This window comes from Colius striatus, chromosome Z, assembly GCF_028858725.1.
Source record: "Colius striatus isolate bColStr4 chromosome Z, bColStr4.1.hap1, whole genome shotgun sequence".
Lineage (NCBI taxonomy): Eukaryota > Metazoa > Chordata > Aves > Coliiformes > Coliidae > Colius > Colius striatus.
Genome location: NC_084790.1, coordinates 43,088,914 through 43,105,391, shown reverse-complemented (window position 1 = coordinate 43,105,391; position 16,478 = coordinate 43,088,914). Strand labels below are relative to the sequence as shown.

The 16,478-nt window shown below is 43.5% G+C and overlaps 1 protein-coding gene across 1 annotated transcript in view; it reads right to left on the bottom strand.

The window, feature by feature from the left end:
* Nucleotides 1-8,325: 8,325 nt before the first annotated feature.
* Nucleotides 8,326-16,478, bottom strand: part of IL31RA (interleukin 31 receptor A) — a 46,064-nt gene continuing 37,911 nt past the window's right edge. The window contains exons 15-16 of the mRNA XM_062018992.1: nucleotides 10,968-11,046; nucleotides 8,326-9,906 (exon numbers count right to left, since the gene is read on the bottom strand). Coding sequence (XP_061874976.1) covers nucleotides 9,337-9,906; nucleotides 10,968-11,046 — 649 coding nt within the window. The 3' untranslated portion in view covers nucleotides 8,326-9,336. The remainder of the gene's footprint in view (nucleotides 9,907-10,967; nucleotides 11,047-16,478) is intronic.

Sequence of the window (16,478 nt, the reverse complement as noted above, 5' to 3'; positions counted from 1 at the left end):
CAGGAGAGGTGCAGGCAGAGCAGGACGCTGTGGCTGGCCTGTGGGCCACCTCACTGCTGCCAGAGCAGGAGTGCCTCCTGTCACTGAAAAGAAATGGAGGAAATGAGGCTGGGCAGTGGGTGGCGAGAATGCCCAACTTTCCTCAGGAAATATGTACCAGTGCAGCTGGCGTTTCAGAACAGCAGAAGCCACCAGGCCTCCAGAGCTGCACCCCACAGCTGGGGGCCAGCGGAGCCTGCCAAGCGACTGGAGGCGTGCCCAGCTGTGTGTGAGACCTGCAGCACACTGGGATTGTCCAGCCAGGATAGGGCCTGGCCAGCCACACAATTGCCTCAAAGCAACAGAGAGATGGGCAGGAGCCCGTCCAGCCTTGCACGCCTCCAGGCAAGGTGTGTGGAGAGCTGCTGGGGGATTATAGCTTCATTTTGACCCTTGATAATCTGGTAACAGTGAACCTCCCTGCAAAAACATGTTTTCCTGGCGTTTGTGCTGTCTGTGGTAGAGTAACCCAGTGCCTTCCTGTCTTCTCAGGAGCCTTTAACTACCACCAAATAACTATCAGAGCCAAATTATCCCTCCCCTCCTCTACCACACATGCTGTGCCCTGGTGCACTAGGCAGCATTGCTGCCCATCAGGCCACGGCAGCACCCATCCAGCTGTGGGCCTCGGTGCTGGGCTGGGGCAGAGCCAGCCACGGGCGCCAGAGAGGAGACACTTCCATAGGAGCTGTCCACCTGCACTCAGTCTGTCCTCTCCGGATGCTGGCACAGCCTGTGATCCTGAGCACACCATACCTTGCAGCAGGTAGGTTCTGAGCACCAAAAAAATAAAATGCCTCAGCCTGGCTGTGCCAGGAGGTGGCAGCAGCATGTTGCCTTCAGCAGCCAGGCAGGATGATTGGGCCTCAGCTCCAGCTCCTACCCACCACCAAATTACTCATCTATTTTAATTAATACTTCATTTGTAACAGTTTAGCAAGTTTCCTTGGCTTCTCTCCTGCTTTTCCCTTTGTCAGCAAAGGCTCTGCCATATCTTTTGTTCTTCCATCACCCAGAGTCCTGAGGCATTAAATCCAGGCCCATGGGCCGGCCCAGCATTAAGATGCTGCCAGGCAGGTCAGTGGCCCACTGCCCTCTGGCACACATTCTTGGTCAGGACACACAATAGCCAGTCCACATGAAACGAGCCCAGATTACTGGCTCCTTGTCCCTGCAGGCTGACTAACTGCTGGGAGTTGCTCATAGGAAGCCTTTTCTCACGCATTGCTACAGCCTGAATCACTGCGTGGCACCATCCAGATAAGTAATCACTGCTGACCCTCATTTGTTACCAACATAGATTCCCATGCACATTGGGAACAAACACGGGGTTCACGAAGACCATTTCTGGGCCAGAACTGTGGCAGCAAAACTCTTCCTGCTTGAACGGATGCAGCTTTTTCCCAAGTACTGGAGAAAGAGTATGTGTGGGTGTATGTGTGCCAAAGAGCCAAGAGGACCTCCCTGTCCCGTGCACACTACCTCCTTTGACTGAGTCAGTGCTGCACTCTAGGGACAGCAGTAGCAGAGTCAAGAAATCGAAATAAGGCTGCTTTCCTGAGAAATAAGTACTCATTTAAATCCTTCTGTTCTATCAAGTCAGACACTGAAATCAAGGTAACGTAGAAGTTGTCTCAGCAGGCTTCCAGCAATGATAAAGCCCCTGTGGCTCGTCAGTGTGTGGCTACGCAAAGGCTGAAAATTGAGTCAATCTAGAAGAGACAGAAAAATGCTGCTAGTGGACATCCAAACTTGGAAATGTTGACCTCCTTACTCAGTAGGACTAGTCAATGTTAAAACAGCACTTTTGAGATACAAAACACCGTATTATAGGATAGTTTCACTGACTGCTTGAATTGGGAAACAGAAGCCTGTTCCAGGCCTAGATAGACTTTTCTGCTGGGCTGCAGCAGCTCTCCCAGCACCCTCACCCTGTAGCAGATGAGCTGTGGGTTAACCATCTGCCCTCCACACTCCCAAAGCTCATCCGAAATACCTAAAGGACTCTGGACCCTGGGAATGGACGTTATCAAGCCACAGGTGAGGCAGCTGAGGGCAGCCTGGTTTGAAACTATTCCTCTTGAGACCATTTTCTGCAAATGAAGAAAGTATAGCATAGGAATGGGCAGCATGAAATAATCACTTACTTTTCAAGTGCTGTCTTTCAGTTAGGACAGCTCTACACCACTCATATACACATCTGTTTCTGGTTTTATATTCTATTTTTTAAAAAAAATCTCACTTCACAGAAGAGTATGTTAGTCACACATCCATTCCAAATTTGGATGGTCACTCTTCACATTCATGTTGATTTCAAAAGACCTAGACAAAACAACAGTTTGAACTAAAGGGCAAGTGGAAGCAAAATTACTGTTTATTCTTGGGAAAAAAAAGGACACACAATATAATCACAGGAAAGCCCAGGAAAAGAGCAGTCTAATTAATCCAAGTTCACTAGAATAATTACATTTTTGTCAAACACTGAAAAAAGGAATGTCAGCCAAGTTGGAAAACCGTGAAGAAAAATGAAATATTTAAAGGCTTAAAGAGGTAATATTTTGCTCAGAGCCTGACTCCTAAGTTGTCAGACTGGGAAGCACAACATGCACACAAATAGGGTACAGTTAGTATTTTATAATATATATGCCTAATAAATATGAAATTTTGTAATATATATGCCTAAAGACCACAAATTGCAACCATCAACACAGTACTGCCACATCCAGCACTAAACTCAGTCCCTCAGCAGCACATCCACGCATCTTTTAAATACCTCCAAGAATGGTGACTACAGCAGTTCTCTGGGCAGCCTGTTCTAATGTTTGACAACCCTGTCAGTGAAGAAATTTTTCCTTATATCCAATTTAAACTTCTCCTGGTACAACTTGAGCACATTTTCTCTTGTCCTATCACTTGTCACTTGGGGAAAGAGACCAACAATTACCTCCCTTCTGGCAACTGTAGAGAGTGATCATGTCTCCTCTCAGCCTTCTTTTATCCAGACGGAACAACCACAGGTCCCTGAGCTACTCCTCATCAGACTTGTTCTCCAGACCCTTCATCAGCTTTGTTGCCCATCTCTGGATACACTTCAGCACCTCAACGTCCTTGTAGTGTGGGGCCCAGAACTGGACACAGTACGGCCTTACAGGTGCCTAATATAATCGCTGCCCTAGTTCTGCTGGCCACACTATTTCTGATCCAAGCCAGGACACCATTGGCCTTCTTGCCCTTCTGGGCATGCTGCTGGCTCATGTTCAGCCAGCTGTTGACGTACATCCCCAGGTCCTTTTCTGTCATGCAGCTTTCCAGCCACTCTGCCCCAAGCTTGTGGCATTGTCTGGGGTTGTTGTGGCCCAAGTGCAGGACCCAGCACTTGGCCTTGTTGAATATCATGCAATTGGCCATGGCCCATTGATCCAGCCTGGCCAGGTCCCTCTGAAGAGCCTTCCTGTCCTCAAGCAGATCAACACTCCCACCCAAGTTGGTGTCCTCTGCAGATTGTCTGAGGGTTCACTTGATCTCATTGTTGAGATCATTGATACAGACATTAAACGGAACAGGACCCAGTACTGAGACCTGGGGAACACGACTGGTGTCCAGACACCAACTGGATTTAACTCCATTCCCCACCACTTTCTAGGCCTGGCCATCCAGACAGTCCAACAAAGTTTTCCATCCAAGCCATGAGCAGCTAGTATCTCCAGAAGGATGCTGTGGGAAATAGTGTCCAAATCTTCACTGAATTCTGGATTGGCCACACCCACAGTCTTTCCCTCACCCACTCAGCGGGTCACCTTGTCATAGAAGATGAGATTAGTCAATCAGGACCTGTTTTCACAAACCTATGTGCTGGCTGGGCCTGGTTGTCCCGTAGGTGCTATGTGATGGCACTCAGGGTGATCTGCTCCATAACCTTTCCTGGCACTGAGGTCAGGCTGACAGGCCTGTAGTTCCCTGGATCCTCCTTCTGGCCCTTCTTGTAAATGGGGATCACATTTCCCAACTTCCAGTCCAGTGGGACCTCCCAATTCAACCAGAACTGATGATAAGTGATAGTGTCATGATGAGCTCTTCTGCAGCCCCCTCAGCACCTTTGGATGGATCCCATCTGGCTCCATAAACTTATCTAAGTGGTGTAGCAGGTCAGTAACAATTACCCCTTGGATAACAGGGACTTCATTTTGCTCCTCATCTTTGTGTCCAGCTCAGGGAACTGAATACCCCAAGAACAACTGGTCTTACCATTAAAGACTGAGGTAAGGAGATTCTCCTTAGGCTTCCTTTTGTTGCTTTCGTTGTATTTATGGAAGCATTTTTAACTGTCTTTTATGGCAGTAGCCAAGGTCTAGTTGTGCTTTGGTGCTTCTGATTTTCTCCCTGCAAACCTCTTGACATCCTTGTAGTCCTTCTGAGCTGCCTGACCGTTCTTTCAAAGGGCATAAACCCTCTGTTTTTTTCCCTCAGTTCCAGCCAAAGCTCTCTGTTCAGCCAGGCTGGTCTTCTTCATAGCTTGCCCACCTTCCAGCAAATGGGGGCAGGCTGCTCCTGAGCCTTTAACGTTTCGTTCTTGAAGAATGTCCAACCCTACTGGACCCCTTCACCCATGCTGCAGCACTAAATCTCAAAGCAACACAGACCCTACACATTGCTGTGCAAAACTGGTAAAATGGAGTTTTAATAGGACTATTGAAATGACTGCAAAGGTGACATGAAGCCATTTGTTGAACAAGAATAGAACCTGTTGAGTCTCTCACCAATACTCTGTGCTCAGATTAGGGCTCTGCTACATGCAAACATTTAGCTTTGCTACATGAGACACCAAACTCATATTCAGGATGCAACTCTAAGTTTTCATTCCCTAACAAAAGTTGAAACATCTGTCTTCAGAAGTCATCAACTATCTCAAAAAGGGAGAGCTATTTATAATAAATCAGTCTTCCAGGAAAAGGAAAAGACAACATGCTATGTGTAATGAGTCACATGTTATGGCAAGTTACACATTAAGTGCACCAGCAAGGTCAGAGCCCTTGCCAGCCCATCTGCGGCAGCTGTTAATTTCAGTAGGAGCACGCACTGACCACGTGAGTGCTAACTGTAGGAAAAGCTCCCTTATCTGCATTACATTAACCACTCATACTCTTTCCTCCTATTTGAGCAATTACAAATAGCATGAGGAACATAGAAATATCGTGGGTTGTGTAATATGAAAAAATTGCCCATAATAGGATACTCTGTTAGATCAAAGAGGCTGTGGGATTCCTCATTCAAAGAACTAGCAGTCCTGGGGAGCTAAAGGTGATTTCAGATGACAAAAAAAATGAACATTTAATTTTGCTAAAAATTAGATAAGTGAAAAACATGACTCTCTTCCGTTTGTGTGGTGAGGTTTGGGTAGCAGGGTGGGCTGTGAGAGCAGCTTCTATGAGATGCTGCCTGAAGCTTCCTCTGTGTCAGATAGAGCCAATGGCAGCAGCTCCAAGACAGACCTGCTGCTGGCCACAGCCAAGCCCATCAGCAATGGTGGTAGCACCTCTGGGAAAACTTATTGTGTAGGAGAAAACTGCAGTAGGACAGAGGTTGAGAATGTGAGAACAAGTCCGTAGACAACACGGCCAGTGAGGAAGGAAGAGGTGGTGAGGAGGTGCTCCAGGCTCTGGACTAGAGGTTACCCTGCATCCCATGGGGCAGTCCATGGAGGCCACAGGGCAGCAGAGATCCACTCACAGCCCATGGAGGACCCCACGCCAGAGCAAGTGGATGCCTGAAGGAGGCTGTGACTCCATGGGAAGCTCACCCTGGAGCAAGTTCCTAGCAGGACCTGGGAGTCTGTGGGGAGAGAGGTGCCCACACCAGAGTGATCCCATGAGGGACTCAGGCTGGAGCAGTTGGTAACTGAAGGACTGTTCTCCTGGTGGATCACCCACATTGGAGCAGGGTGTGAGGAGCTGCCCCCATGGGAGGCCCCATGTTGGAACAGTTTGTGAGGAGCTGCAGTCTGTGGGAAGGACCCACGCTGGAGCAGTTCATGAGGGACTTTCTCCTGTGGGAGGTATCCCACAGTGTAGCAGTGGAAAGGGTGAGGAAGCCTCCCCCTGAGAAGCAGCAGCGGCAAAGTCCATCTGTAATGAACTGACCATAACCTCCATTCCCCATATTGCTGAGGGGAAGGGAGGAGAGTCCTGGGAAGAAGGCGGGGGGAGAGGTGTTTTAAGATTCAGTGTTATTTCTCATCTCCCTGTTCTTATTGTTTCTTTAATAAATTAAACCTTTTTCTCCTCAAGTTGAGTCTGTTTTGCCTGTGACACTAACTGTCCTTAACTCACAAACTGTTTTATTTCTCTCTCTCTCCTGTCTAGTTTAGGAGGAGAGTGATTTTATGACTTGGGGGACACCGGACTAAACCACCACAAAGACATAAGCCTTGAGGTCAGAAAGGAATTTTGTATGATACACAGAAGAATCACAGTTGTGCAGATCTATCTTCTTGAAGTTATGCACAAGCCAATCTCTATTAACCTTGCAAAGACCTGTATACCTGAGAGATTAATTTTCTGCATTTTATGGAGGGGTAGAAATGGTCATTTTTCAGATCAGTGATGGCAAAATGAAATCTAGGAAAACTGTTCTCTAGGAATATTGACACCAGGTGTTCTATTATTAAAAAGTACCAAAAACATATATAAGTATTGTAATGTCCAAACTACTATTGCCACTTCATGTTGTACAAGTGGAATTACTGCCCAAATACCCAGTCTGTGAGTCTATTAAAACAGTATCACATTTCTAAATTAATATTCAAATATTAAATGTCTTAATGGTTTATTTAGTATAAATTGCTAAAAACTTTTCCACATGCTCTCACTTTTTGCCTTCATGGTTCACAGCATTAGTTTGAAAGACAAATTGTAAAACGTCAGAAAGACTACAACTCTGAATGCACAGCAAACCAAGTCCAAGAAGCCACTGTTCCAACGCAAGGGCAAAAGACACCCCTTGTTCCCAAGATGTACTGAGACAACTTGTTGCATTATTTTTTTCAGAGAAAGCAATGGGAAAGGAAATCAGAAGTGAGGAGACAAAAGTGGAATAGCAATAGAGAAAGGAATAAAATGGGATAGAAATGCAGGTTATTAACTTACCTTCCAGAAGCTAAGAGATGTTATAAGGAGGATCCTACACAAACCATCCAGCAAGAACCTCCCATTTCTAACGATCCCTTACAGGCTGCATTATTTTTATTTTTTACCTGACTCAATCATGCAACACAGAGCATGCAGCCTTCACTTTACTGATAAACAATTCCTAGACAGGCCCCAAAATCTCTTTCTATGTGTTTATTTTTAAATCTTTTTATAATAATACTGAAAATTGAGGGGTAAAACACCTACTGTCACTGGAGTGACTTTCGAACCCCAGGAAATGGCAATACGTGGAAGCGAGTGAAGCAGCAGGAGCCCTGACATAGCCCAAGCAGTGACCCATGCCTGGATCATGCCTTACAGAAGTAACAAAGGTTTTTACATACAAACATGAATACATTTTGGCCTATAGCACTTTGGAAAAGGAATCCAACAAAACTAAGGGTGGGGGATGGGGGGAGGATATCAGTGTTGCTGTACTAGGAATATTTGCAGAAATTGTTCTCTCACATTTTCTTAGAAATTAAATAAACATTGCTGTAAGTAAAAGCAGCTTCCGAACTATAGGTGAAAAGCTTAAATGCAAATGTGACCCTGTCTTCCCCAGCGCAATACAAGTAACAGCCAGCACATCCAGGGCAAGGTTCAGCCTCCTCATCCATGCTGGACAATGTACTTTCCATTCTCCCACTCCTCTTCCTGTGCAGAAAGCAAAGGCTTTCTATTGCTGTTCACATTTGTCTCTTGTTTTTGAATCCCCATGACTCCTGTACCTTTTTCACCCCTAAAGAAGTCTGTAGCTATACACAAACAAGACTGATCGCATTAAGCCTTTAAATTCTGTGAAAATTAAAGTTTTAAAATAACTATATGCCACATGTGCCATAGTGCACACCTCCTTTTAATACATTTACTTAGAATTGTCTCTCCATCTCTTTTAACCTGTAACTTAAGAGAGTAAATATTTCTGTAATAATTTTAAAGTAATAGCTTCTTTCCTGATTTAAAAAAAATGAAAATAGCACAACAGAGAGTTTCCTGCTTAATTTGTGCTGCATAAAATGGAAACTACAAGGAGCTTTATGACTTTTCAAAAATAATTTTAAAAATGATAAAAGTTACAGAAATCAGTTACCAGCGGATATCTGGGGACATTTTACAGAATTAGTGGGTTTTTTTAATACTACCAAGAAAAAAAGTTTCCTAAAATATAAGTTTCCTAAATATAAATTCAGTGCTTATTCCAAAACAAGATGCTGTATTTGGCTGGGTTTTGGGGTTTTTTTTCAGTTTAAAATATCAAAGCCTCAACTGGAAAATACAGTTTTACATTTTTTAAACTGGGAGAAATGAGAGGTGAAAGAGCAAGAAGACAAGAAGATATCCTGCAGTAAATTGAGCTTTCAAAAGTAGCAAACAAACAGGAGAAACAAGAGCAGCATAAAATGCAGAGGACAACTAAAAACCCAGGAGAAAGGAAAGGAAGCAACAAAGTCTGCACAACTCTACCTTTTCTAAAATGCAGTTAAGTCAACAGCATGCTCGTGACACTACAAAGAAACTACAAGCCAAACCACTGATTTAAAAGCCAGGGCACAAAAAGAGTATTACATAAATCTACCGAGTATTTGAGAAACAGGAGGAACCGTTGGCACAAAACCATACACATAACAATCGAGAGAAACAAGAACGGGAACAAAGTTCTACTCCATGTAAGTTAAGGAAGGATTCGGCAGATCATGGCTCTTTCCATGTTTCCTCAGCACAACTTCTCTACGGGAAGTGACTGCCCGGGGGGGATATTGGTGAGCTGCTTGCACTGCTGGACGCTCCTGCAGTGAAGATCCCTTTGTTTTAGCAGACTTACACGGGACTACTAAGAAAAAACAAGAAAAGCTACTTCCATTGTCTCACTACTGGCACATCTGGGCTGGCAAAAAAACAAACACAAGAAAAACAGCCACTCACTCATCCAGTCTGAAAGTGAATCCCGACAGGTCTAACAGAACAAAAAGCTACTTCACAGGTGTTCAAAGCAAAGGGGTGTTTTCATCCCAAATAACGATGCTAGAAGGCATGCATGCATATGAGCAGCAGCAGTGATGTATCTCTGATCTTTGTATCATCTCTGATACAAAGAAGCACTTTCTCACACCTAATGAGACGTGGCCAGCCTGAACATGTCCAGTGTTACATAGGATTGTCCTGTGACGTTCTGTTGAGGTAAAACAGCTGTCTGGGTTTTGGGTTCATTCCTACTGTGTTCAGGCAAGTTCTCAGAAATAAGAAATTCCCTTGTTTTCACAGAATTTTTAAGGTATGGATTAAACAGTGCTTTTTCACCAAAATCTTCCAGGTTTAAAACTTCCTGATTATCATTTTCTTCATTTTTAATTGAAGGCTTCTGGGAGTCACATAAATCCTCTTCCAGCATTTCTGTGGGTTGAGTTTCCCTTGCTAGTATCCAAGCCAAATGCCTTTTACTTCTGACATCTTGATCAGTAATTACATAAGGTGAAAAACATTTAACAGCTCCATTTTCTTCATTGTAAGGTATATTTTTATTGACACAATTCATTCCTTTTGTGTTAATATCATCGCATTCAGGAACATGGTTTTCACAATTCATTAGTGACAGTCCCTCCTGACTTCCTTCAGAAGGTTCCAAAACACTTATGTTTTCAGAGTCTATGATCTTAGCCTCAGATTTCAAAAATGAATTAGTCTGTAGGTAGAGAGATAAATTGGGAAGTTATACAGGGATAGATAATGTATTAGTTTATTTTTAATAGATAAAATACTGCCATATGAGCTCTGTTTGACTTGTTTTTACATGCATTTCAGCTGGGATGCAATTGTATGTGAATGAGCACTAAAAATGACAGTATTTTTCTGTCCATTTGTTACACATATTTATATCAACTGCTAAATAAAATAAAGAGATTCAGTGGAGCCTTGGAATCAAGTTCTATCCGTTTCTCTTTTTTTCACCCTAATCAGCCATTTTCAGACAAAAGTTTAAACCTATTCTCCACAGATAGCACTTTCTACATAAAACTGATCAACTCCATTCAAACAAATACCAAACCCTTGATAAGGAGTAAATATCCAACAACAGGAAGGAGGGAAATGTTTGTACAGTAATACATCAGATCTTAGAATCATAGAATCATAGAATGGTAGGGGTTGGAAGGGACCTTCAGAGATCATCTAGTCCAACCCCCCTGCAGAAGCAGGGTCACCTAGATCAAGTCACATAGGAACATGTCCAGGCAGGTCTTGAAGACCTCCAAGGAAGGAGATTCCACAAAGCCTCTGGGCAGCCTGTGCCACTGCTCCCTCACCCTCACAGTGAAATAGTTTTTTCTTACGTTTAAGTGGAAATTTTTGTGTTCCAGCTTCATCCCATTACCCCTAAATCTTATTGTATGTTGCATTATATTTTTTTATGGAGAAGGCAGGAAGTACTAAGATATGGGAATCTGACTTAGTAAAGTCAATAACCTGAGCAAATTCAATTGACTTTATTGAACAAACCATGTCCATCAATTACCTTATGACTTCAAAAACACTATTTCTCATTATCATATAAGCATTAAATGAATATACTTCATAAAGATGAAATTTTTGACTAGTTTTAAATATAATGAAGAGAATTTTGCAGTAGTTAAATGGAAGAAAGAAACTCAAAAGGTTTATTTCATTTAGTCATAAAATGACTATCAGAGAAGGACTTGTCTCCAATTGGTTGATCCCTCCTTTGATATATAAAATAGTAATTATTACCATAGATGGATCGAGAGGCCATTCCACCGCAATGCTCTCCGCAGGATTGGGTATATCAGGCCAACAAACCTTTTTGAACCTATGATTTAGAAAGTAATTTTAGTCAAATGATTAAAGAAATAGATTATTAAAAATAAAATTAACACATCTCCAGAAAGCCCAAATACTGCTAAAATATAAAAATTTCACAAATTAAATCCTTCCTATGTTGACACAATATTTTTCATTAAAATTGCTTCCCTCCACACTACTTTTCATCACAAAAGATCTCCAGTAAAAACCTTAGGTTACAGAGAGATTGAAGAAAAATTACTACTTCAGAGAAGTAATTTTTTGTATTTTTATTGTAGGTCAAATAGCAGCATGCCAACATAAGTCTGTACACAAAAGCTGTTGTGATCCACCTGTCAGATGGTTTTTCAGTGAAAGGCCACTCCAGGTAAATTTTGTTGCAAGGAGGAGCCCCTCACTCCACACCACAAAGGAGCTATTCTGAGCTCTTATGTTAACAAGTAGGTTAAATGATGCCACCCACCACTGCAGCCTAAAGCTGTCCTGTGGAGTAGTAAACACATCAGCCATTGATATTGTGTACACATACAAGTGATGGAAAATCAGGTCATAGCTTGGCTTTCCACATCACAGCTATGTATCAAAGCGCTCTCTAGAATCAAAACACAGTTTCTTACTATGGTAAAAATCCAGAATGTACAACACAAATGAAGATGTAAAGGAGCTGGAAACTGCACTTACTACTGTAAGAAACTATGAATTAGGGTATTGTTTATTAAAATTTATGTTAAGCTCAATGTAAAGGTTAAGCGACAAAAGAAAGGAAAGTACTTATGCGAACAGCTGCAGGACATCACTCATGTGAGATAAGATAACTGCAATTGCCTTCACATACCAGACACCATTTGTGTAAACAGGAGAGATACTGCTCAAGGATGACTACAAGATGTTCTAAGGGACTGGCGAAGAGAAGAAAAACAACTCTATCTAAGTGAGGGATCAATTATAAAACAAAGAAGGAAAACTTCTTACTCAGCAAGCACCGAAAGACAGAAAAAAAAGACCCCTCACAGTAACTGAAGCATGCGCAGAGCAGTTCTCCTACTTTACGGCCACGGATGCAAAATGTATAAAAAAGGACTGTTTAAACTAATCAGTACGGCAGTTGGCGGAGCGCAGACTCCCCTGTCGTCCAGCGCTGTCTTTGCTCTTATTCTACTTGCTACAATTAATAAAATTATAATTGGCTTATGATCCATTGTGGTCTCAATTTATGACAATCTTGGTGCCGTGACTCGGATAAGGAACGGTGAGCTTCAGTCCTCCGGGGAGGCGCCCCGCGGCAATCCGCGGCCCCGTGACTGACAGCCTACCTCAACCTTACCGACGAACCTAAATTCTAGAATAATGAGCAAAGGGGAAACCGGTAAAATCCCATAAAAATTCTGTGCACGGGAGTCCGGACGAAGACGCAGGACGCGTAAGTATATTGCGAAAATTGGTTCGCGGGTTATCCGTTCGGGCGGGATTGGGTATCCTGGATTATAGCAAATGAGAGGTTCGATATACTGAACCAAGCGAGTGTGGACCCTTAAGTACTGCGTTTCCCATCTCCCGCGAGGGACTGGGCCAGGAACAAGGGGAGCAAGTGAGTGTGTGTTTGTGGATAATCCAGAAGATGGGGGCGAAGGGCAGCAAGCCTTCGACACCCATGGGAAGGGTACCTGCTGTACCTAAGAATACCCCTCTGGCATATATCTTAGATAATTGGAGATATTTCCCTGAAACCCTAGGGAAAGATAAGCAGAAAATAATAGAATACTGTACTAAGATATGGGGAGGGAAGAAGATTTCTGAAAATGTCTTTTGGCTAGTCTGCGGGCCAGAAGAAGATTGGATAAGACAACAATTAAATTTCTGGGTTAATAATAAAAAACCCCTTAACCCGGAAGAAAGTCAGTATGCGGAAGTGTGGCTAAAAAGACCGGGAACTAGACTTTACCCGCTGGGTGAAATAAAAGCTAAACAAAAGAAAAAGAAGGAAGAGTTAGACGAAACCCTTCTAACCCCCCCTTACATTTCCCCTCCTGCTCCCACAGCCTCTCCAGAGGTCCCCAGAGCACCCACTCCCCCACCGGAGTTGGAACGAAAGTCTCCCCCTCCTCCTTTTGGGACCAAACCTTTATACTTGGGATGAAATGCAATCTATCCTTGGTCAATTATTTACTACCGAGGAAAGAGACATGATTAGACGAGCAGGAATGAGATTGTGGGATGCTCAACATGCCCAGGGACCTAAAGCAAATATTAAAATGGCCACTCCAAAGACCTAATTGGGATAATCATGATCCGGTGCATAGAACTCATATGCAGGACCTGAAAACTATAGTAATTCAGGGAATTAGAAAAGCAGTACCCCGTGGCCAGAATATCAATAAAGCATTTAATGAAATGCAAAAGAAAAATGAGAGCCCTACTGAGTGGTTAGAACGACTGAGGAAAGCCCTTCAGCTGTATCTCGGGGTAAATCCTGACGAAGGGCAAGCACTCCTCAAAACTCAGTTTGTAGCAAAATCATGGGGGGATATCAGAAAGAAGATTGAAAAGTTAGAAGACTGGCAAGTGAGAGGGTTGGATGAATTATTGAGGGAAGCCCGGAAAGTCTGTGTAAGGCGAGAGGAGGAGAGCAGCAAGCGGCAAGTGAAAATGATGGTAGCAGCGGTCAGAGAGGATCGTAAAAGACAAACTGCTGCTGGAACGAAACAAGGGAATGTAGTAGTAAAGAAGGAACAGAGGTGTTGTTTTTACTGTGGAAAAAAGGGACATGTAAAGAAGAATTGTAGAGAAAGAATCAGGGATGAGGAAATTTTGAAAGTGGAATAGGAGAGTCAGGGGCTCTATATTTTGGGGGACCGGAGTCATCATGAGCCCTTGATAAAATTAAAAATAGGTCCCCATAAACTAGAGTTCACCTTTTTAGTAGACACTGGGGCTGAAAAATCGACTATTAAACAAATACCTGAGGGATGTAAAATTTCCCCCGAAAAAGTACAAGTGATTGGGGCAAAAGGAGAACCATTTAAAGTAAACAAAATCAAAATGTATTATTTGAAACTGAAAATAAATTCGGAATGGGTGAACTCTTGCTCGTCCCTGAAGCAGAATTTAATCTGCTAGGACGAGATTTAATTGTTGAATTGCAATCAGAAATTAAAGTAAAGAATCAAGAGCTAACAGTGTCTGCTTATCCTTTGACCGTGGAGGATAAAAAACAAATCAGCCCTGATGTCTGGTACTCTCCGGACACAATTAGTAGACTGGAAATCCCACCGATTTTTGTCCAAATTTCTGAACCCCACATACCTGTGAGGGTAAAGCAATATCCCATATCCCTAGAAGGACGGAGAGGATTAAAACCAGAAATTGATCGGTTATTAGCACAAGGAATCTTAGAGCCTTGTATGTCACCCTTTAACACCCCCATTCTGCCTGTAAAGAAATCTAATGGGAAATATCGGCTCGTGCATGATTTAAGGGAAATAAACAAAAGAACTATCACCCGGTTCCCTGTAGTAGCAAATCCATACACATTGCTAAGCAAGTTAGAACCTCATAACTCCTGGTATAGTGTGATTGATTTAAAGGATGCCTTTTGGGCCTGTCCACTGGCAGAAGAATGCTGTGATTATTTTGCCTTTGAATGGGAAGACATAGAAAAAGGCCATAAACAGCAATTAAGATGTACCGTGCTCCCTTAAGGGTTCACTGAGTCCCCTAATTTGTTTGGACAGGCCCTGGAAGAGCTCTTAAAAGAATACCAGGTACAAACGGGAAATGTACTGTTACAATATGTAGATGATCTGCTTATAGCAGGGAATAATAAGGAAGATGTAAGAAAAGAAAGCATTCAATTCCTAAACTTTCTTGCACAAAAGGGAACTAAGACAAACACCGGTTTTAAACCTACCAGATTTAAAGCGGCCATTCCATTTATTTGTTAACACACATGAAGGAACAGCATTCGGAGTAGTAACTCAGGAATGGGCCGGACAAAAGAAACCGGTGGCATACCTATCAAAGCTGTTAGACGCTGTGAGCAGGGGTTGGCCGAGCTGCTTACAAATCATTGTTGCTGCTGCCTTATTACTTGAAGAAACAAATCGTATTACCTTTAATGGAGAAGTTGTCTTATATGCTCCACATAACATCAGAGGAGTGTTGCAATAAAAAGCAGAAAAATGGCTTACAGATAGCCGATTATTAAAGTATGAGGGAATACTTATAGAATCCCCTAAACTATCTTTAAAAACTATTGGGGCAGTTAATCCCGCTGAATTTTTGTACCCAGGAGAAGATAATGAACTGTTACACAATTGTTTTCAAACAATTGAACAGCAGACACATATTAGGCCAGACTTAGAAGAAGAAGAACTATAATATGGAGAAGTATTATTTATAGATGGGTCATCACAAATAGTGGAAGGTAAACGATTGTCCGGATATGCCATCGTTAAGTTGGAAAAAGGAGAGTTTAAGATAACAGAATCAGGCCCCCTGAGTGCCAGCTGGTCGGCTCAAGCCTGTGAGCTGTATGCATTGTAGAAAGCGTTAGTGTCACTGGAGGGTGAACCCTGGCAGCACTCCACCGGCCCTCCACTAGTCCCCCCAAGCCTCGGCTGTGGTGGGGTGCTGGGAGAGCATGGAGGAGGTCAGGCCCCGCTTGTGCCCCCACCCTGCTCCTCTTCCCCCTGGAAGAAGTGTTTTTGGAGGGGGCAGCTGGATCATAGCTGTTGGCAGCAGTGGCGGTATCTGGAGCTGTACGGCCGGGTCACGGTGCAGAGCCCCTGGGTGCTGCCCTGAGGATTGTTTTGGCTGCCGTGGGGATGCCCAGGCACAGCCCTGCCTGCCTCCCCTGGCTGCCAGCCTGGGGCTGTGCAAGGTTTCCCGCCCCCCCCCCCCCCCCCCCCCCCCCCCCCAGCAATGCCGTCCCGGCCGCACTGCAGCGGGGAAGACAGAGCGCTGGGAAATGTGAAAAGGAGGAAAAAGACGGAACTATATATACAGACTCACGCTATGCGTTCGGAGTAGTACACACTTTTGGAAAAATATTGGATGAAAGAGGATTTGTTAACTCACAGGGAAAAGAATTGATACACCCGGAATTGATTCAGCGAGTTCTGGGGGCATTAAAAATGCCGAATAAAATAGCAGTTGTACATATAAAGGGACACCAGCGAGGTACAAGTTATCAAGTCAGGGGAAATAATGCCGCCGATACAGAAGCAAAACGAGTGGCAGGCAATTATAATACGATTTTGACTATGCACACAGCAGCCTGCGAGACCTGTCAAAAGGTTAATGGAAATAACATGAGACAAAAACCCCTTGGGGGACGTTCCCCAGCATACAGACCCTTCTCACACATACAAGTGGATTTTACTGAACTACCTAGGGTTGGACTTTACAAATATTTATTAGTAATGGTGGATCATTTAACAC